This window comes from Mytilus trossulus, chromosome 5, assembly GCF_036588685.1.
Source record: "Mytilus trossulus isolate FHL-02 chromosome 5, PNRI_Mtr1.1.1.hap1, whole genome shotgun sequence".
NCBI lineage: Eukaryota > Metazoa > Mollusca > Bivalvia > Mytilida > Mytilidae > Mytilus > Mytilus trossulus.
In genome coordinates this window covers 1,202,231-1,225,498 of record NC_086377.1, presented here as the reverse complement: position 1 = coordinate 1,225,498, position 23,268 = coordinate 1,202,231, and the positions used below count along the sequence as shown (strand labels likewise).

The following is a 23,268-nucleotide window of genomic DNA, read 5'->3' as shown; positions in this document are numbered from 1 at the left end:
ATCAGTAATATTATATAATAGCTTTGGTGGAACGCCGTCAGAATGGAGACGCCAAATTCATATAACATAAAGAGAGTGGTATTCGCCATCCACGCTAAAGCTGAACCTTAGAATTAAATAATAAAATCTACTCCTCATAAAATATTTAAACGTCCACTGCATGTGTTAATCATGTTGAAAGGTTGCACCCATTAAATTATTTTAAGGCTGAGCTAGTTATCCTTAAAAGATGTTATATTCGAGGCATATATTAAATGTATTTGTATTTCATGCTCTTTTTCGCATACTGTGTATTCATGTTTTTTGTACCTTATTTGTTCTTATCATTACTGTATTTAATTTTGTAATTCATTTGATTGTCTAGCTCGAATGTTGGGCACCTTCATTGGTTAATTAAATTATCTTATGTCAGTATGCAGGTTTCACCATAGTTCTAAAAACATTAATGTTGTCTGGTTTCGTAACACTTTTATGGCTTTTGTACATTTTATGTTCAAACTGATTTATCTTCTAAACTGACGAATATCATGGGCGAGAACTAAAAAGAAGTGACGACGGACTGATGCTTTACCTATGAGAGCATTTTAACATTTTAAACTGCGTTCTAGCATCCGAAGAATGTTTAAATAAATGTCCAAAATTAAAATGAAATTATTGAGTTAAATCAGTATTTGACTTAGTACACATAGTTAAATCCCTATACCGATTGGTAAAACAAATCAGTGTTTATTCAGGTTCTTTTTTTTTTCGTCCTGTTTTAAAAAAAAACATGGGTCTTTCCCTATATTTGTTTCTCACTTCCTATATATTCTGTATATGGCTACTTGTTTGTAACCTTAAATTAATTCCGAACGACTGTCATTGCGAAAACTATATATAATGCACGAACATTAACCAACATTACATTATAATATAAATGCAAGATAAACAAAATTATGAAAGTTGAAAAAAAATTTTTTAGCGGGTCACCGTGTCACTTATATCTATCTATATATACTTACTTATAGTTGTAATACGAATTATGATTAAATTAATGTCAGTTCTCAATAATGTACACAAACAATTACAATAATTCACAATGTTCTCCAATGTAATCACATTCTATTTTAGTCTAATAATTAACGGAAATCACAAAATAATAAAACACACTTTTTTTCAACATTAAGAAGAGATGTTAATATTACATAAATATCATTACACTAACACCACAACATGTGTATTTGGCCCGGAGGGGTTAATATATTGATGGATGGATGTGCTATCGTCATGTGACTAGATTCTACGTCCTGGTGTCATGTGACTAAATAGTACGTCCTGGTATGGTCTCTTCCTTTAATTTCATTGATTTGTGTACTTTGTTCTGCGTATAAGAATATTCGTGTATTTTAATAATTTTTAATAATAAAGAAAAAAATCAGTTAAAAATTCTTCACCTCAAGAACTCAGCTGAATCTTAATTCGTAACGTAAATGGCCATGGGTGATGGTCTAATGGAATATTAAGCTTTGACATACAATTTTGGATATATATAATCCGTACCTATTTTTCTTATAATAAAATCATTTCTTTCTTTTATGGCTTATGGTAAGATACCTTGTCCTATTTGAAGTATATGTTCTTTTTGCTCATTGATGCATGATTTGTATATATCTATATATAGGTTTTTGATTCTACACATACATGAAAAGAAATGCATTTTGTAATACAAAAAAAATATCAAATTCCAAATTCTTCAGCTCTGGAAATTTAAAATATGTCCCAATTATATCAAAATTCATAACATAAATGAGACGATGTCATTTAATGAATATTTGACCAAGATATAAGGTTTTAATTTATATACATATTTCTTTTTCCTGATACAAAACTATTTATATATCTTTTATTACTTGTTAAAATTTCGTAACTAAATTCGTTTCAGTGAAAAATAAGATATATACAGTTACGATATTATGTTTATAATAAAAGTGTGCATTAGTTGTATCCAATGTGTCTATTTTATTTTTGCTTAAAATCTTATCAAGTTATTGCGACAAGGTTGCCCTATTTGACCCCAAGTATGTAGCATTTTTTAACATGTTTTCAATGTAAAACAAAAATGTAAAAGAATACCTTGAATATACATTTACTTGAGAATACCAGTTATATAAAGATATTTCTTTTTCCTGATACAAAACTATTTATATATCTATCATTACTTGTTAAAATTTCGTAACTAAATTCGTATCAGTGAAAAATAAGATATATACAGTTACGATATTATATTTATAATAACAGTGTGCATTAGTTGTATCCAATGTGTCTATTTTATTTTTTCTTGAAATCTTATCAAGTTATTGCGACAAGGTTGCCCTATTTGACCCCAAGTATGTAGCATTTTTGAGGGGGAGGACAGGGGTACCCTTCTCCTTTCTCCTACCCCTCTTCTCCTTATTTTTGTTTTAATTTACCGGAAAAAAGAGAGATATTTTATTTTTTCATATTTTTTTTCCCAACTTTTTCTCCTTTCTCCTTTCTCCTACACCCTTTCTACCTGTCCTCCCCTCATTTTTTTAACATGTTTTTAATGTAAAAACAAATACGTAAAAAAATACCTTGAATATGCATGTTCTTGAGAATACCAGTTAGATAAAGATAATTTGAATTTCACTAATTAATTCTCTTCTTATCGTTCATTTGGAATAATGGAATTATCTCAAGATTTTGATTAATTTTATTTTCATTTAAAGCCAGAAATAATGCAATGCATATGGTCTATTTAAAAAAAAACATAGTGTTCTTAAATTCAATAACCATCATATACAAGTATCATTTTTATTGAACACATCGAAACTTAAATCTGAAATAAGAATTTGATAATCTTTGAAGTAACTAGTCATGTACACATACGGTGGTGTGTAAATAAACGTTAACTGTTGGAGGGATTGACCATGCCTAACTTCCGGTTTGATTGAGAAAACGTCACTTGTCAATCATGTTCGTTATCAATAACAAGGTGTCAATTGACAATATTTATCATATCTATCTGTATTAGATCTTGTAAGTCACCTGGTATCATAGCCTAGATCTAATCATAAAAATATCAATGATATATACATTTTTTTATGAATGACTGGGGGATCGTTGTTTGCCTTCTATTTCCTGATTCTCATTTTTATTCTATTTCAATTTTTGTAGTGCAATGTAAATTATACACAGGCTTATCTTAATTTTATTATTTCAATTTGTTGAGTCAATTTTTTGTTACACTTAAAAAAAAATACAGATAAAGTGTGTTATTAATTTTCCATCCATGAGCTAATATAACAAGTTGACAGTGTTTCCGAAGTCAGGAACCTTAAGCCTTTGTAATTCTTGTATAACTTAAGCCTTTGTAATTCTTGTATAATTTTAATTTAAGTTTTTTTGGGGGAAAGACGGCTTCAAGTCGTTCATATCTATATGGTTGGCCGGACTTCCAAGCCTCTCACGTCAATCATTTTGTTTTTATAGTTCAAATTGGGAAAACACCTCAAAATTTCGTTCTGAAATTGATGAGGAGACACACAAATGAAAAGATTGACTTTAAACACTTTTTTACACATTTCCATTCTGTTTATCGTGAAATTATCGTATTTTGAGCTCTCCCTTACACCATTGAACGTTTCTTTTTCATCCGGAAAAAAACAGTATTACGACTATTCTAAACATATCAAACCTAGTAATGACGTCATGGTTAGAACCACATCATTTACTCATTATTAAAACCCTTCACAAAAATCGTGTACAAAGTAAAAATAAGTATTTGTTTAATTAAACCTAATATATTATGTTTGCTGTAGATAATTGAAATATCAATGCTTTGATTTGTAAGTCAACTTTCGCGGTCAAAAATGAGAATACATGATAAAGGGGAAAGATAGAATAGTTTTCGTTCTTTCTGTATCCTACTGTATGGAGAATCTTTCTCCAATACAGAAGCACCTCAATTCATGTAAAATTATCCCTCTAAATAAAAGTGAATGTGTTTGAACACTTAACATTTGACATTTATTATTTGATAAGTAGTCTTCCTTTAAAAACAAAATGTATGTACTGCAAAATCATTGTAATGGAAAAATAATTCTAAAATTTACAATTGCTTTTTGGAGTTTAACATATTTATTCATAACAACTATATCAAAATGTCTTTTACTAGTATAGTAGTCTCAGCTTTTAAGTATTTAAGTAAAAAAAAAAAAGCAGGACTGGATAGAGTGAAAAATAAAAAGGCAGGATATACCGGTAGTATTACAAAATAAGACCAAAACTCAAAAACTTCGACCACTTAACCATGAAAATGAGGTCATGGGGACAAAAGTCGCAGGCTTGACAAAAACTACCTTAACCAAAAACTTTAACCTGAAGGTGGACAGAGGAATGAACAAACAGGTAGGTGGACAAATGGAGGAACAATCGGATGGGTGGACAGACAGACTGAAAATCATAATGCCCCTAGATGGGTCATACAAAAAATTGCCTAATTAAAAACACTATTAAATTTAAACAATATTTAATCAACAAGTATATATATATATAAGTATAGAACTATTTAATACAGATGATGAATTATTGCTGTATATTCAGAATTTATTGTGTGTATTTATTAATTTGATTTTGTCATTTTGGATTAAAATGTGATTTCTAATTTTTGTGATATTGAGGAAAATCCTGTTTAATTCAAATGAAAAATTTCAAATGCGAGTTTAAATTATTGCGACTATAACCTGTCACCTCTTTTGCAATAATAAAAACATTGCAATAATTTCTGAATTTACAGTATGTTTTATCATCACCTCCTAACAACTACAAAATATCATAATATCCATAGATTTATGTAATCTCTACACAGTGATTACTGTTCCAATTGTAACTACATTAATAGACTGAATAGTGATAGAGTGGGAGGCTCATATTCGCCGTGGACAATTTCACCGTTTTATGATTTTGTGGTGTAATAACTTCAAAGGATGGCTGAAATGGAAGAAGTATGCCAAAAAATTATGATTTTATAACAAATATGATTATTTTTTAAACTTAAACAAAATACAGCACTTACTGCAAAAGGGCCCAAAAAACGGACAACAATTTTCGGTCAATTTTCTGAATGAAAACAGGATTTTCAAAGAATTTTTTCTAAGTAATTTTTTGACTGATTGGCCTGAATTTATGTTTTTTACACCTTTGAAATGATTGCTGTTCATCTATAATGAAATTTATTTGATAAATATTATATAAAGCAGCAGTTATTTGGTTTTAAATAGATGTGTAAAAACGGCAAATATGTGTCCCCCAATGACAAAATATAAGGAAATTTCAAACACCCTTTCATCGAACTTTACAGATGATTATTTTCAACCTAACATGTTTTCAAGCTTAGAAATGTTTTGCATTTGAAGTTATCTTCATATAGAAATATCAGTATACTTCAAAAACACATAGACCTGAACATAAACTGTAGAAAACATGGAAAGATGTGGCAAAAATGAGCCCCCCCACTCTACCAATGTTAAGAATAGTTTGATTTCTAAAAATAAATTTTTAGTCATTTCAATGGGATGTAACAGGTTTTATTTCAAGTTTAGGCTTCATTCACAATTGTTTTTTTGCCATTGGAATCATTTTTTCAATTCAGGACGACACCAAATGATCAAGGAAGCATAACAAACTTATATTAAATAATATTTTCTCCTCCATGAATATGAAAACAAGAAATATTTGAATATGAAGACAAGAAATATTTGAATATGAAGACAAGAAATATTTTAATATGAAGACCAAGAAATATTTTAATATGAAGACAAGAAATATTTTAATATCAAGACAAGAAATATTTTAATATCAAGACAAGAAATATTTTAATATGAAGACAAGAAATATCTTAATATGAAGCACAAAAGATTTTGTCTCAACATCTTGCATATAATGTACCGGTAGAACATTGTAAAGCAATATCCTATTTTTTAAGGTTAAACCTCTAGTAAAGATGAATTTTAACAGTCTATATAATTCCTGACAAAAGTTTTTAGTGGAATATTTTTGTCAGATTATTTTAAGAAGAAAATATCCTCTAAGATATGACTTTCTTCCTGCTCCTCTATAGTGCTGTCATCGTCATACAAGTTCTGGTCACGGACAGATTTACGAGTTAATGAGCTAGGGATTCTAGGACTGGTTTTCAGTCTTCCTTCTAGACTGGTAACCTTGCTGATAGATTTAAGGTTAGGACTGTGGTAGCTCCCAGACAGGAGAGGACTGGACAGATCTTCATCAAGGGAGTTAACTATGTCAACTACTGATAATGTTTTGTCCCTGAAAAATAAGTATGTTGTATAAAATATATATACGATACAAAACATACAAAATGTGGCATTACATGGTTGCAGTATGTTGCAGTAAATCTTATCTTTTTTTCTTTCATTATTTTGTATATAAATCAGGTCGTTAGTTTTCTCTTTTGAATCGTTTTTCATTTGTCATTTTTGGGCCTATAGTAGCCATTTTGGAGGCCTATAGTAGCTGGCTGAGTAGTATGGGCTTTGTTCATTGTTCATTTCTGTGTCATTTTTATCTCTTGCAGGAAGTTGTCTCAATAGAAATCACACCAAATCTTCATATTTTTTATGTTTAACAGAACATGTATATTCTTGAAAATGGTGTTCTTAATGGTCCACTGACATGACTGAATAATTCTCGGAAGGACGGAATATTGACTACTGAAAATGTTTATTCATTTATTAGATAATTTTTCCAATTCTAATAGATGTGATGGAATCCCATTGGTGGCCTTGGGCTGTGTTTGGGTCTGGTTGTTGTCTCTTTGACAGTCTCCATTTCTATTCTCAAATTTATTGTATGCTGAGAAAAATGCAAAAATGTAGGTATCCTTGATAAAACATTGCTTCCCATAATCTATGAACATTGCTTCCCATAATCTATGAACATTGCTTCCCATAATCTATGAACATTGCTTCCCATAATCTATGAACATTGCTTCCCATAATCTATGAACATTTCTCCCATAATCTATGAACATTGCTTCCCATAATCTATGAACATTTCTCCCATAATCTATGAACATTGCTTCCCATAATCTATGAACATTTCTCCCATAATCTATGAACATTGCTTCCCATAATCTATGAACATTTCTCCCATAATCTATGAACATTGCTTCCCATAATCTATGAACATTTCTCCCATAATCTATGAACATTGCTTCCCATAATCTATGAACATTGCTTCCCATAATCTATGAACATTGCTTCCCATAATCTATGAACATTTCTCCCCATAATCTATGAACATTGCTTCCCATAATCTATGAACATTGCTTCCCATAATCTATGAACATTTCTCCCATAATCTATGAACATTGCTTCCCATAATCTATGAACATTTCTCCCATAATCTATGAACATTGCTTCCCATAATCTATGAACATTTCTCCAATAATCTATGAACATTGCTTCCCATAATCTATGAACATTTCATAATCTATGAACATTGCTTCCCATAATCTATGAACATTTCTCCCATAATCTATGAACATTGCTTCCCATAATCTATGAACATTTCTCCCATAATCTATGAACATTGCTTCCCATAATCTATGAACATTGCTTCCCATAATCTATGAACATTGCTTCCCATAATCTATGAACATTGCTTCCCATAATCTATGAACATTGCTTCCCATAATCTATGAACATTGCTTCCCATAATCTATGAACATTGCTTCCCATAATCTATGAACATTGCTTCCCATAATCTATGAACATTTCTCCCATAATCTATGAACATTGCTTCCCATAATCTATGAACATTGCTTCCCATAATCTATGAACATTGCTTCCCATAATCTATGAACATTGCTTCCCATAATCTATGAACATTGCTTCCCATAATCTATGAACATTGCTTCCCATAATCTATGAACATTGCTTCCCATAATCTATGAACATTGCTCCCATAATCTATGAACATTGCTTCCCATAATCTATGAACATTTCTCCCATAATCTATGAACATTGCTTCCCATAATCTATGAACATTTCTCCCATAATCTATGAACATTGCTTCCCATAATCAATGAACATTTCTCCCATAATCTATGAACATTGCTTCCCATAATCTATGAACATTTCTCCCATAATCTATGAACATTGCTTCCCATAATCTATGAACATTTCTCCCATAATCTATGAACATTGCTTCCCATAATCTATGAACATTGCTTCCCATAATCTATGAACATTGCTTCCCATAATCTATGAACATTTCTCCCATAATCTATGAACATTGCTTCCCATAATCTATGAAAATTTCTCCCATAATCTATGAACATTGCTTCCCATAATCTATGAACATTGCTTCCCATAATCTATGAACATTGCTTCCCATAATCTATGAACATTTCTCCCATAATCTATGAACATTGCTTCCCATAATCTATGAACATTTCTCCCATAATCTATGAACATTGCTTCCCATAATCTATGAACATTGCTTCCCATAATCTATGAACATTTCTCCCATAATCTATGAACATTGCTTCCCATAATCTATGAACATTGCTTCCCATAATCTATGAACATTTCTCCCATAATCTATGAAAATTGCTTCCCATAATCTATGAACATTTCTCCCATAATCTATGAACATTGCTTCCCATAATCTATGAACATTTCTCCCATAATCTATGAACATTGCTTCCCATAATCTATGAACATTGCTTCCCATAATCTATGAACATTGCTTCCCATAATCTATGAACATTGCTTCCCATAATCTATGAACATTGCTTCCCATAATCTATGAACATTGCTTCCCATAATCTATGAACATAATCTATGAACATTGCTTCCCATAATCTATGAACATTGCTTCCCATAATCTATGAACATTGCTTCCCATAATCTATGAACATTGCTTCCCATAATCTATGAACATTGCTTCCCATAATCTATGAACATTTCTCCCATAATCTATGAACATTGCTTCCCATAATCTATGAACATTTCTCCCATAATCTATGAACATTGCTTCCCATAATCTATGAACATTTCTCCCATAATCTATGAACATTGCTTCCCATAATCTATGAACATTTCTCCCATAATCTATGAACATTGCTTCCCATAATCTATGAACATTTCTCCCATAATCTATGAACATTGCTTCCCATAATCTATGAACATTGCTTCCCATAATCTATGAACATTGCTTCCCATAATCTATGAACATTTCTCCCATAATCTATGAACATTGCTTCCCATAATCTATGAACATTTCTCCCATAATCTATAAACATTGCTTCCCATAATCTATGAACATTGCTTCCCATAATCTATGAACATTGCTTCCCATAATCTATGAACATTTCTCCCATAATCTATGAACATTGCTTCCCATAATCTATGAACATTTCTCCCATAATCTATGAACATTGCTTCCCATAATCTATGAACATTGCTTCCCATAATCTATGAACATTTCTCCCATAATCTATGAACATTGCTTCCCATAATCTATGAACATTGCTTCCCATAATCTATGAACATTTCTCCCATAATCTATGAACATTGCTTCCCATAATCTATGAACATTGCTTCCCATAATCTATGAACATTTCTCCAATAATCTATGAACATTGCTTCCCATAATCTATGAACATTGCTTCCCATAATCTATGAACATTTCTCCAATAATCTATGAACATTGCTTCCCATAAACATTGCATCCCATAATCTATGAACATTGCTTCCCATAATCTATGAACATTGCTTCCCATAATCTATGAACATTGCTTCCCATAATCTATGAACATTTCTCCAATAATCTATGAACATTGCTTCCCATAATCTATGAACATTGCTTCCCATAATCTATGAACATTGCTTCCCATAATCTATGAACATTGCTTCCCATAATCTATGAACATTTCTCCCATAATCTATGAACATTTCTCCCATAATCTATGAACATTGCTTCCCATAATCTATGAACATTGCTTCCCATAATCTATGAACATTGCTTCCCATAATCTATGAACATTTCTCCCATAATCTATGAACATTTCTCCCATAATCTATGAACATTGCTTTCCATAATCTATGAACATTTCTCCCATAATCTATGAACATTTCTGCCATAATCTATGAACATTTCTCCCCTAATCTATGAACATTTCTGCCATAATCTATGAACATTTCTGCCATAATCTATGACCATTTCTCCCCTAATCTATGAACATTTCTCCCCTAATCTATGAACATTTCTGCCATAATGTATGAACATTTCTGCCATAATCTATGAACATTTCTCCCCTAATCTATCAACATTTCTCCCATAATCTATGAACATTTCTCTGCCATAATCTATGAACTTTTCTGCCATAATCTATGAACATTTCTGCCATAATCTATGAACATTTCTGCCATAATCTATGAACATTTCTCCCCTAATCTATGAACATTTCTCCCATAATCTATGAACATTTCTGCCATAATCTATGAACATTTCTGCCATAATCTATGAACATTTCTCCCATAATCTATGAACATTTCTCCCATAATCTATGAACATTTCTGCCATAATCTATGAACATTTCTCCCCTAATCTATGAACATTTCTGCCATAATCTATGAACATTTCTCCCCTAATCTATGAACATTTCTCCCCTAATCTATGAACATTTCTCCCCTAATCTCTGCCCTAATCTATGAACATTTCTGCCCTAATCTATGAACATTTCTGCCCTAATCTATGAACATTTCTGCCCTAATCTATGAACATTTCTGCCATAATCTATGAACATTTCTCCCATAATCTATGACCATTTCTCCCCTAATCTATGAACATTTCTGCCATAATCTATGAACATTTCTGCCATAATCTATGAACATTTCTGCCATAATCTATGAACATTTCTGCCATAATCTATGAACATTTCTCCCCTAATCTATGAACATTTCTCCCCTAATATATGAACAAGTGAATCTACATTACTACAATCTCTTACCCTGGAACTTTTACAGCAGGTGATAAATTACTCCGTCCTCTATTGGCAGGTAAGGGCAAATTACCCTGTCTACTAAGACCAGGAGACCTGTAAAAAAATATATTTTGGAGAGAAATGTGTAAGACTTATGAAGTAAAGTTAGAATATGGGAAAAATCACATCTATTATGTTATATTTCATCTGTGATTGAGAAAAGTCATTTACAGTTATTTGTCTGTAAAACAAATTCCAAATCATTTAACAAAACTGCAAACAAGAAAGGGGACATGTTACACCTTGCTTTACCCCATTATTATATTGAATAACTCATTCAGGAAATCATAAAGTTAGACCAAGATGAAAACTTGAAATTATAGATTGCTGAAATTTTGATTCTAGTGTCAACTGTGTAACTTATTGAATCAGACTTTATATAACTTGGTTTGTACATATACATATATAAGTAACACAATGGGTGCCACATATGGAGCAGGATCTGCTTACCTTTCTGAAGCACATGAGAAGTTTGGTTTGAATTGCACAGTCTCTAAGTTTTCTATGTTATGTTTTGTATACTGTTGTTTAACTAGTGGTATTGATCTTTTTTAGTAGAAAAAGAAATCATTTTTTAGGGCCAATTTCAACCCTTCATCAATTTATTACTTAAGAAATAATTCATGGAAGCCATAGATTATTGGAAATTTACACATGGCCTGGGCCGTGATATTCGAATTTTATCCTGAGCGTTAGCGAGGGATAAAATCAACGAATATCACGGCCCAGGCCATGTGTAAATTTCCAATAATATATGGCTTCCATGAATTATTTCGATTCTAATAGGACAAATACGATCATTAAAAAACTGAAGCGAGGGTGAGTAAATCTGTGTGTATGGCTGTTCTATTTTACTCCCTGTTAGATAAAGCTCATCATTTTAATAGATCCGTAGCTTGCACGGATTATTTCGTGAACAACCGCTGAAAAAAAATATGTTTCATTCTCAAAACCAACAATTGTCATGTTGATTTATATGTTTTTCCCGTGAGCTACCGTCAAATCCAAAGTTGACATTTCGTAACCAATGAGCCGCCATGTTGACTTGCTGAAATCAGTACATATGCGATAGAATAGAAAATCAAACATAACCTACCTTGATAATCAATTTTAATACAATAGTAAACGACATGTCAATAGTTAACGTAACAGAAAACGTTCAACTCTAGAGTTTTCATTTGTATGACGTCATGTTTTGAAATGACTTAAATGCGCCAAAAACATTAATAGACTTTCGCGGAATTTTATTTTATTTTTATTTTGTTGGTTTCTCCGAGCTCTTATGCATGACTTCTTTTTATTATGCATCCGAATAAGAATAAAAGTGATTTTGTCTTTTCTGAATTGCAATTTTTTTTTTAAATTAAATCGACAAAGGGTTTGCAAATAGGTTTCAATACATGTGGATTTACGTGGGAAGTATATTGTAACAGCCATTATTATGTACATCACGGAGTCTGCGCTAAGTATAGATATATCGAGAATTTTATCACAGTGTTGTTTACAAAGCGAAAGAAGCACGTCATATTAGAATTAGAGTTATCATACTAAGTGTGGACAGACGGAGGAATATTGGTATATCATTATACATTCTGTATTCAACAAGCATATAAAAAACTGATGTAAAATAGTCATTTTCGGAGATCTAGATAGATGTCAAACTTTTTCTGATCATTTCTTAAAATAAATGAAAGGATAGTACATATTATCTTTTTCAAAAGGGGCACAGTGCTTTCTATCATAAAAACATAAAACTAGTCAATATTTTGATTGGTTGATCCTGATATGTCGAAATATGATAATGATACTTCAATATTTTTATGACTACAAGACTAGGTGGTCATAAAGAGGTTTTCCTGTCAAAATCCATCACAGCATAGTAAACATATGACATGATTTTAAAATACTTCAAACAAGAAAGGGGACATATTATTTTCACCATTATTGTATTGCATAAAACATTCAGGAAACCAAAGTTGGAACAAGATAAACATGAATGTGTCTGATAATTATATACCTCATTTTTATGATCTCAAGACCAGGGGGTCATAAAGTGGTTTTCTATTCAGTCAAAATCCATGACAGCTTAAGGTGGTACCTAACACTACAGGGAGATAACCTTGTAAAATCAGCTAAACGTTTTAATTACGTTGTGTTGTAAAGGGAATATTAAGCTTCTCAATGATCAAAATTGGTGTATGTTAAACTGCTATATAACCAGTGTAATTTTTCTGACAAAACGGTTGGTTCAAAATTTTTGATTCTTTTTATATTTTTGTTTAAGGATCAAAGTAAATACTTTGTCAAAATTTTATGAAAATTAAAGGAGTCAAATTAATTTTAGCGAAAGTGTTAGGTACCACCTTAAGAAAACATTTGAAATGTTTAATGCTTACCCTGGACTCATGGCCGCCAGATTTGATGTGACTTCTGTCATCTTATCTATAAATTTGTTTACATCCCTTTTGGTAGGTGTTAGCTGATCACCATAGTTACTGGGCTGTAACACTCTAGAAATACTGGTACCAACATCATATCTAGAAGGGGTGTGTAGGATGTCGTCTGCTAGGTTAGGATATTCCATTCTACTGATGCTGGTTCCAATATCAACTCTAGGAGGGGTGATAGGAATGTTAGCTTGGACGGAACATTCCATTCTAGATATACTAGTACCTTTTTCTGCTGTAGGTGGGGTACGAGGTAGGGTACGAGGAAGGGGTGAAGTGGCGATGGAATGACGTGAAATTCTCCCTGGAAAACATACAAAATATTAAGAATGTTACTTGTTGATTGTGATAATTTTCCCTTTGCTGATAAAAATGACTAGAGAGTTATCTCCCTTCATTGCCTTCTCACCTGTAAAAAACAATGAGAATTCTACACACAACTTTATTTCTTTAATCTTTCAAACAAAAACAAATTTAGATCTTAAAAATAAAAATGAGCAACCTAAATGTATAAAACAGGAGTCTAGATCAAATCCTTCAGTGGCAGATCCAAGGGGAGGGTTCTGGGGGTTGGAACCCACTCTTTTTTGAACAATCAATGCATTTGAATTGGGACATATAGTTGGAACCACCCTTTGTTTTGGGTTGCCCCCTTTTTAAAATGGCTGGAATTGCCCCTGTCCTTATTAAATATGTTCCCTGCTTTGTTTCATTTGGTCTCTTCTGGATAACAGTCTCATTGTCAATCAAACCACATCTTATTATCATTTCATAGGAGTAGTGATGTACAGACAGGCAAGTTGAGAAATAAATCTAATTTTTAGTCGTAAGGCCTGACTGTGTGCAGTGATCCTTAATATTTTTACTATCCTGATGTTATACAGGAAGAAGCCCTGATCATGCATATACCTTATTCTACCATGGCAGCTGCTTCCTGATGTAATACAGGAAGTAGCCCTGATCATGCATTTACCTTGTTCTACCATGTCAGCTGCTTCATTGGGTATATCATCCTCATCTACTTCACTCAGAGGCTTGTCAAAGTCTAACTTATCTACCCTTCCATTAAACACACTGCCGTCCTCCTGTTGGCCTAGTGCTATTTTTTCTTCCAATGAATTTATCCTCTCATGCTGCATTTTTCGTTTTTCAATCAACTGTTTTTGTCTGTCTTGTAATTGTCTCTCCTGTTCACGGAGCACCTCCTGTAACCTGTTTTGTTCCTCCATGAGTTTTTCTCTCTGACTCAGTAGTTCCCGCTTCCGTTGACCCGGTTTCAGTTTTTTGTAGTATTTCATGTACTCTCTATCTCCTATGTGACTCTGATGGAGATTTGGGGAATACTGTAAATTCTCATCAGATTCCAACTTGTCTTTAAAACCAACCTAAAAAGTAAAAAAAGTCAATTGTTTAGATAGTCAATAGATTATACTATAAACATGATTTATATATTCCTTGAAAAAAAAATTAAAAAATATTGTTTCGATGGTTAGGGCTTTTCCAGAATTAATTGTTTGGGGGCGAACAATTTAAAATGGTGATTTCAAATAAATAGTGCCTCCCCCTTTCCATCAATTTACTTTGGGAACAGCCTTTAATTGCATCTTATGTTAAATTAAAGTGGACATGAGTTGTCTTCCCATGACAATGAGCAGGTGAAAAAAGTAAAAATAAATGTTGGCTGAAGTGTATCATGCAGAAATCTTTGAAAAAAAAATAAAACTAGGTCAATACATTAACCTTTAAATAAATGTAAGCATGTCAGTCATATCACATTTTGGCCTGATTTCTGATGGTGTAAACTTTGTCTTATTGGCAATTAAATATTGTCTGGTGGAGGTTTCGTACCCGAGGGTATCACCAGCCTAGTAGTCAACACTTCGGTGTTGACATGAATATCAATAATGTGGTCATATTCTATAAATTTCCTGTTAACAAAAATTTAATTTTTTTGGAAAAACTAAGGATTTTCTTATTCCAGGCATAGATTTCCTTAGCCGTATTTGGCACAACTTTTTGGAATTTTGGATCCTCAATGCTCTTCAACTTTGTACTTGTTTGGCTTGATAAATATTTTGATATGAGCGTCACTGATGAGTCTTATGTAGACGAAACGCGTGTTTGGCGTACTAAATTATAATCCTGGTACCTTTGATAACATTACTATGACACATCTCCTTTTTTTTATATTTTGTAATAATTCTGTTTGTATATCTACGTTCTTTCATGTCTATATTTTACATAGTAACAATCTAAACAATGTGAAAGTGAATTACAAATCAATCTGCAATCAGCCATAAACAATGTGATGAATACCCAGTGTATAAACTAACTACATTAAATTCATGGTGTTCAGAATTGTGGTTTTATATAACTTCCCCAACCTCCACTGCAGTCTTAATATCCTACAAATGTATATTTTCAGTTCTAAAGTGTTATAATAAAATACCTTGGTCATAAAGAAAGTTTTAACTTTTCATTAACAAGATCTTATTTGTTTCTTTGTGTTTTTGTCAAATATGCAAAAGTATTGCTATTAACATGATTAATTTTCCATTGATCTTGCTGACTAATAATTTTCTTTCTTAGCGGAGACGAATGATATGAAAATTATCGCTAGAAACTGAGGATGCACGTGCCTGTTGTCATGAAATTAATGACTTGGTCATAGGTAAAACAGCGATGAAACAGATTATCAATGGTCATCTCAACTCGATTGCTTTTCTCACTTAAGCGATACCAGCTCAAGCAAGAAAATCAATCTCATTGAGATGATCAACAATAATCTTTAAGTATCACTGTTGTGACTTGTTTTTCAGATAGAAAAATATTAGTACAAATTTATTGTTCATGAGTGAATATTTATTACCTAACAAAATAATTTGCAGTAAAATATACAATTTATTCATTATCCAATCAAGGTAAATTTACTAGATTGTCTCATATTTTTTTTCAATGGATGGTCAGCTTATCCATTAAAATCTTGGTCATAAAGAAATTTTATCTTTTCATTAACAATACCTTATTTGTTTCTTTGTGTTCTTTTCAAATATGCAAAAGTACCAACATAGTTATTTTTTTTAGAGAGAAAAATATTGAAATCCAATACAAATTTATTGTTTATGTGTGAATTTATTACTTGCGCAAAAGAGATATGCATTGAAATCTACAATGTTTTCATTATCCAATCAAGGCAAATTTACTAGATTCTCTCATAAATTTCTTCAACGGATGGTCAGCCATTGTTCTTATGAATTTTCAGCCTGATATATACTATAGCCAATTATGCTCTTTCATGATGTAAAAAAGTCATCAATCACTATTAATCAGTCCATTCGTACCTACTACAAATGTACCAACAAATTGTAACAAGCATTTTTGAGATCATATTTTAACTGTAAACAGACTAAAAGCTTCAAGCAGGCAAAGTGAGACCTTTCCATACAAAGGGAGTCAAGAAAAGTGACAAATCACCCCTCAAATTATGGCCATAACCTCACAGAATTCTCATATACTGACTCCAACACCAAAACAACTGTGTATACATTCTAACATGCAGATTTTCATGGCGTCTTTAACGTTTTTTACTTCACTAATTAACTTTTTACTCTTTAGGAACACAAATTCAAAACTACTTTAAAAATTAAAGGAAATAAAGAATGTTATTTTTTTTAGTGAAATTTCCTAAAAAGAGTTGTAAAGCAGCACATGAATGATTGTCTTTTGCTTAGTGTCCAGTGGCAGATATTTCATACATATCTAATGATTATAAACATAAATAATGTAAAATGGACTGTGACCAAAACCTAAATTTATGGAGAATTTCTTAGACCAAACAATTCACAAATAACAAAAACAAAATCATTTCCCCAAAAAATCATTGCAAACCATAATAGAATATTTCTTTGGCTGAAATGATACCGATTAATATAGTAAATTTGCATTAGTTGGCGTTTGTAAAGGTTTTAAATTATCATAAATCGGAAATTTTCCTGATCGTTCCAAAATTTGATCATTGATAAAATTTGGGTATACAAATTGCCATGACAATACTATTACCTGTACTCCATGATTTTCAGAAATCATAACAACCGATCGATGCTATTAAAAAAATTAAATAATAATTTTTTAAAAACCATGCATTTTACTTAGGCCAATTAAAATTAATTGATAGATTTTCATCCCCGCCAGCCCCTCTGAAATTGTCCTGCCCCAATTATTTTTATTTAATAAAATTTACAATTTCCTGATTTTCATTTTGATTTTGATCATTTCCGTTATTGGTAATCATTAAATTTTCTTTTTTCAAAAACATCCTGTTTCAATTTCGGTTTTTTGTACCTGGAGTAAATCTAACCAAAATTATTATCTTATTCTGCTACTCTATGGTGACAACATCATCTTCCGAGGGTAAAGATTTATTATAAGAATGATGTGAAATATTCATGTTACGAGAAACTAGAGGCTCCAAAGAGCCTGTGTCGCTCACCTTGGTCTATGTAAATATTAAACATAGGACGCAGATGGATTCATGACAAAATTGTGTTTTTGTGATTGTGATGTGTTTGTTCATCTTACTTTACTGAACATTCTTGCTGCTTACAATTATTTCTATCTATAATGAACTTGGCCCAGTAGTTTCATTGGAAAATGTTAGTAAAAATTTACAAATTTTACAAAAATTGTTATAAATTGACTATAAAGGACAATAACTCCTTAGGGGGTCAACTGACCATTTTGGTCATGCTTACTTATTTGTAAATCTTACTTTGCTGAACATTATTGCTGTTTACAGTTTATCTCTATCTATAACAATATTCAAGATAATAACCAAAAACAGCAAAAATTCCCTAAATTTACCAATTCAGGGGCAGCAACCCAACAACGGGTTGTCGAATTCATCTGAAAATTTGAGGGCAGATAGATCTTGACCTGATAAACAAATTTACCCTCGTCAGATTTGCTCTAAATGCTTTGGTTTTTGAGTTATAAGCCAAAAACTTTACCCCTATGTTCTAATTTTAGCCATGGTGGCCATCTTGTTTGGCTGGCCAGGTCACACCACACATTTTTTAAACTAGATACCCGATTACCCCAATGATGATTGTGGCCAAGTTTATGTAATTTGGCCCAGTTGTTTCAGAGAAGATTTTTGTAAAAGTTAACGACGACAGACGATGATGACGACGACAACGGACGACAGACGGGCCAGGTGAGCTAAAAAATGCCATGTCTAAGACCATGAATTGGGGTATGTCACAAATTTCTGTGATTAGAAAACTTAATTTTTTTAATTATGCAAGGACTTTAATTTGTGTCAGGAAATTTGTAAATGATATCCAAAGCTCAAGATTCGTGGAACACATTCATCATGTTTATACAGAAAACATGACTGGATTAAAGATATTTAAACACATACAGACTTTTAGCTTTTATAAATCTAGCAAGAATTGTTCCTTTGGGATAAGGCCAATTTCCAAAAAATTAAAAATATTTCTAAGGGGCATAACTCTTTTATCATTTTATTAATTCCTTGTAGTTTTTGTACCTTATTTTTCTGTTGTGCATCCAGCCTTGAACTTCTTGGTGTTTGACTTCTAGATGACCTTGGACTTGTATCTGGTATAAGGGGAATTAAATCTTGTGATTCAGTGATGTATGGATGAATTTCCATGCTTTTGTGCGTACTGGACATTATGGGGTCCCTGAAGTTTCTGGGAAGTGTGGATTTTAATGGTTCTCGTCTATGATTGGTTGATTCTCCAATGATGGTACTAGGAACCTCATATGATTTGTGCATGGCTATTTCTTTATCGATCATAGACGTGACTGGTCTTTCTACCCGCGCTTTGACTTCCTCTCGACTGTATCTACGCTCCATCGGTTGAGTCCTCGGTGATCTCCCTTGGTAGGAGGCAGGCGACAATGACCTCTGACTGAATGGAGAACTTTGACCATTCTTTATGAGTCGGAATGGATGCTGGGTCAAACCAGGTGACAGCTAAAGGTAAAATAAAATGGTTTATAAATACTTAGTTGTAGATACATATACAATATAAGGTCAATGAAAGAAAAAATATAAACTGAGAAACTGGGGAAAAGTGAGGATCTTTAGAGCCCTTTCCCAATTTTGCGCTGAGTACAAAAAAGTTTATATTTTTATGACATTGACCTAGTCCAAATAATTATGACGTCTGGCAAGGCTATTTTACTTTTTTTCTGGGACACCTTCCTATGACGTCATAACGCTGAAGCCATGGAGTTTGAGAGCAAATTTTGTGGGAAACTTTGACATGTAATTTTGACAAGAAATTTTCATTGCCGATTAGAAATATTTACATAGTTACAAAGTTCTACCTTTTTTGTGCTCATTGATGTAAAATATTTCCAGAAATATCCAAAAGAAAGGATAAAATAAGATTTGATTCCATTTGAAGTGGGGGAATATTTATTTTGTTTGGAAATGATTTCCCACAATTACCAACGAAATGTCACTTACGGTGAAAGTAAAATTCAAAATCCGTTAAAATTTGACAGACTTGAATTTCCGGACAATGTAAATTGAACGTTCCGGAAATTCGGATCCATTAAAATATACCGGATTTGAAATTTTATATTCACCGGAAGTGACGTTTCGTTGGGAATTGTGGGAAATCATTTCCAAACAAAAGCAATGAAAATGTCTTGTCATAATTAGATGTCAAAATTCCCCCCCCCCAAATTTGCTCTCAAACTCCAGACGTAAAAAATGGCTTTAGCGTTATGACAGAGGAAGGCGTCCCAGAAAAAAAATAAAATAGCCTTGCCAGACGTCATAATTATTTGGACTGACATTGACCTTATATTGTATTTATACTGCAACATAAACTAATACATTGATTGATAGCTTTTTAACTCATAACAAAAATGTCAAACTTATTTCCATCCCTTAATGAACCCTTGATTGTGGAGAAAGTGTTCTTAGATGAAATTGACATTCTATAATAAAGTGTATATGATATGGCATTATATTCATGGCTCAGGTTGATACATATAATATTGAAAAAGCCACATAAGATTCTCTAATTATTGGATACCATCAAAATATCTCATTCAAAGTAATTCATTAAGTCATGTGATTAAATCATGTGACCAACCTCTTGTTCCCTAAGAGATTCATTAAGTCATGTGATTAAATCATGTGACCAACCTCTTGTTCCCTAAGAGATTCATTAAGCCATGTGATTAAATCATGTGACCAACCTCTTGTTCCCTGAGTGTTTCATTAAGTCATGTGATTTAATCATGTGACTAACCTCTTGTTCCCTGAGTGTTTCATTAAGTCATGTGATTTAATCATGTGACTAACCTCTTGTTCCCTGAGTGATTCATTAAGTTTCTCTTCCTTTTCTAGGATCTGGTCCTGATATTTAGATAACAGTTCGTGACATTGAAATAATCTTTCTTGTACTTCTGTAAAAATAAGGAAACATAATTGTTAAATTGTAAAGAATGTTTTTTTCCGTTCCATGCATAATTAACTTTATCTTGATTCTTTGTTACTCCTCTGGGTTTTTTTCTAGTCCATGCATAAACATTTGTGCCCAGATATCATGGGGGTCTGATTGTTTTTTTTTTTATTGTGGATCCCGTTTACTGTTTTGTTAGATTCCCGTATCCCCCTTACACTTAGTGACTACCGGGTATGTACATAAGCAATTCTATTTTTTTTGTAATTTCCTATGTCCCGCTTGACTTCATTTCCTGTTTTCACGGCACAATAATTTGACTTTCATATGTCACCCTTACAAAAAATCATCAATCCCGCATCTCGCTTAGACCCCATTTTGAATTATGGTAACCAGTTTTTAAGGCTTCAAATTCCAAATTCTGATATATAAGGGAAGGAATTAATGGGGTCAATTTTCCATATGTGGTGTTCCCTAAACATACCCTCTCTTTCTTTCAGAACATACCCTCTCTTTCCTTCAGAATATACCCTCTCTTCCCTAAACATACCCTCTCTTTCCTTCAGAACATACCCTCTCTTCCTTAAACATACCCTCTCTTTCCTTCAGTGGTGTTCCCTATACATACCCTCCCTTTCCTTCAGAACATATGTGGTGTTCCCTACATACATACCCTCCCTTTCCTTCAGAACATATGTGGTGTTCCCCCAATACATACCGTCCTCTCTTTCCTTCAGAACATACCCTCTCTTCCCTAAACATACCCTCTCTTTCCTTCAGAACATACCCTCTCTTTCCTTCAGTGGTGTTCCCTATACATACCCTCCCTTTCCTTCAGAACATATGTGGTGTTCCCTACATACATACCCTCCCTTTCCTTCAGAACATATGTGGTGTTCCCTCAATACATACCGTCCTCTCTTTCCTTCAGAACATATGTGGTGTTCCCTACATACATACCCTCCCTTTCCTTCAGAACATATGTCGTGTTCCCTACATACATACCCTCCCTTTCCTTCAGAACATATGTGGTGTTCCCTCAATACATACGGTCCTCTCTTTCCTTCAGAACATATGTGGTGTTCCCTACATACATACCCTCCCTTTCTTTCAGCGCCTGTTCCTGTTGCTGCACCAAGTTTAAAACCTGTACTTCAAAGTTTTCTCTCTCCTCCTTTAATTGTCCAAGATATTTCTCTTTTTCATCTCCAACCCTAAATATAATAAAAAACACAAGTTATGACCAAAACCTTGTCGAGCTTACTAATTTATTTTGAAGGGTAATTTTGTGAACTTTCAATTCCACTCCTGACCATTTTTAAAATACTACTCTGCATAAGAATTATGCAGTAGAAGAGGCCCCATAATATAGCAATTTTACAAATTTTGTTGAAGCAGGATGTTGGAATACTGAGGTGTCCGATTAGGCAGGTTACACATTACTTCTGTTCAATAAATATGTTTTTTTACAATAAAATTCCCATGCATTATGAAATTTAAAACCCCACATGTTTTAGCACCTGTACCAAGTCAGAAGCCTCTGGCCTTTGTTAGTCTTATAGGAGTTTTAACTTTAGATTCTTGAATATATTTTGGAGATTAGTATGACTTCATTATTACTGAACTAGTACACTTTTTTTATTAGGGGCCAGTTGAAGCATGCCTCATGGTACTAGATTTTCTGGCTGCATTGAAGACCTATTGTCTTTGACACATTCCCCATTTCCATTCTCATTTCTATTAGTTACTAGCATTCAGACAATGTCATTGAAATCTGCATACTTTCAGCATTTAAGATGGTAGTTGTCAAAAATGGATGCATTTATTATGGACTCTTCCGAAAAGACTTTTTGCTGTCAGAATTCAGTTTGACGTTCAGATATCACGTGGATATTAGGTGTAACTTTCATACAAAGCTGCCTTTATCACAACAGGGTTGGCGAAAATCCGGGTTTTAAGAGTATTGCCCAGCCCAGTGGGAAATACTGGGAAAACCTGGGTTTTACTGGGTTTGAGTGGGTAATACTGTGATTATCACAAAGCTTATAGATAGTTGACTTCCCTGCAAGAGTTACAGCAAACCTAAATCTTGTTTTTTTCACTTCATAAACAATAGAGGTGAGACAAAAAACTATAAAATCTTAAAAAGTTTAAATTGCATGTGTATGGATGGGTGTGAAAAACATATTATTTACTTTGGTCCCTCTCTTTTTATCTTCAGCACACCTCTGTCAGAAAAACTCTATCTTCATATTACCTTGGAAGCTCCTTAATCAGGTTGGCAACTCTCTTTTTATCT

General features: G+C 32.6%; 1 protein-coding gene across 5 annotated transcripts in view; it reads right to left on the bottom strand.

The window, feature by feature from the left end:
- Nucleotides 1-6,018: 6,018 nt before the first annotated feature.
- The window catches only part of LOC134718445 (protein hinderin-like), a 36,650-nt gene continuing 19,400 nt past the window's right edge, over nt 6,019-23,268 (bottom strand). For 4 of the 5 annotated variants that reach the window (XM_063580961.1, XM_063580960.1, XM_063580963.1 and 1 more), the window contains 7 exons: nt 22,068-22,183; nt 20,870-20,973; nt 19,070-19,522; nt 14,495-14,906; nt 13,471-13,825; nt 11,042-11,128; nt 6,019-6,330 (listed from right to left, as the gene is read on the bottom strand). In XM_063580961.1, coding sequence (XP_063437031.1) covers nt 6,066-6,330; nt 11,042-11,128; nt 13,471-13,825; nt 14,495-14,906; nt 19,070-19,522; nt 20,870-20,973; nt 22,068-22,183 — 1,792 coding nt within the window. In that variant the 3' untranslated portion in view covers nt 6,019-6,065. The remainder of the gene's footprint in view (nt 6,331-11,041; nt 11,129-13,470; nt 13,826-14,494; nt 14,907-19,069; nt 19,523-20,869; nt 20,974-22,067; nt 22,184-23,268) is intronic. The other variant, XM_063580959.1, reaches the window with a different exon arrangement.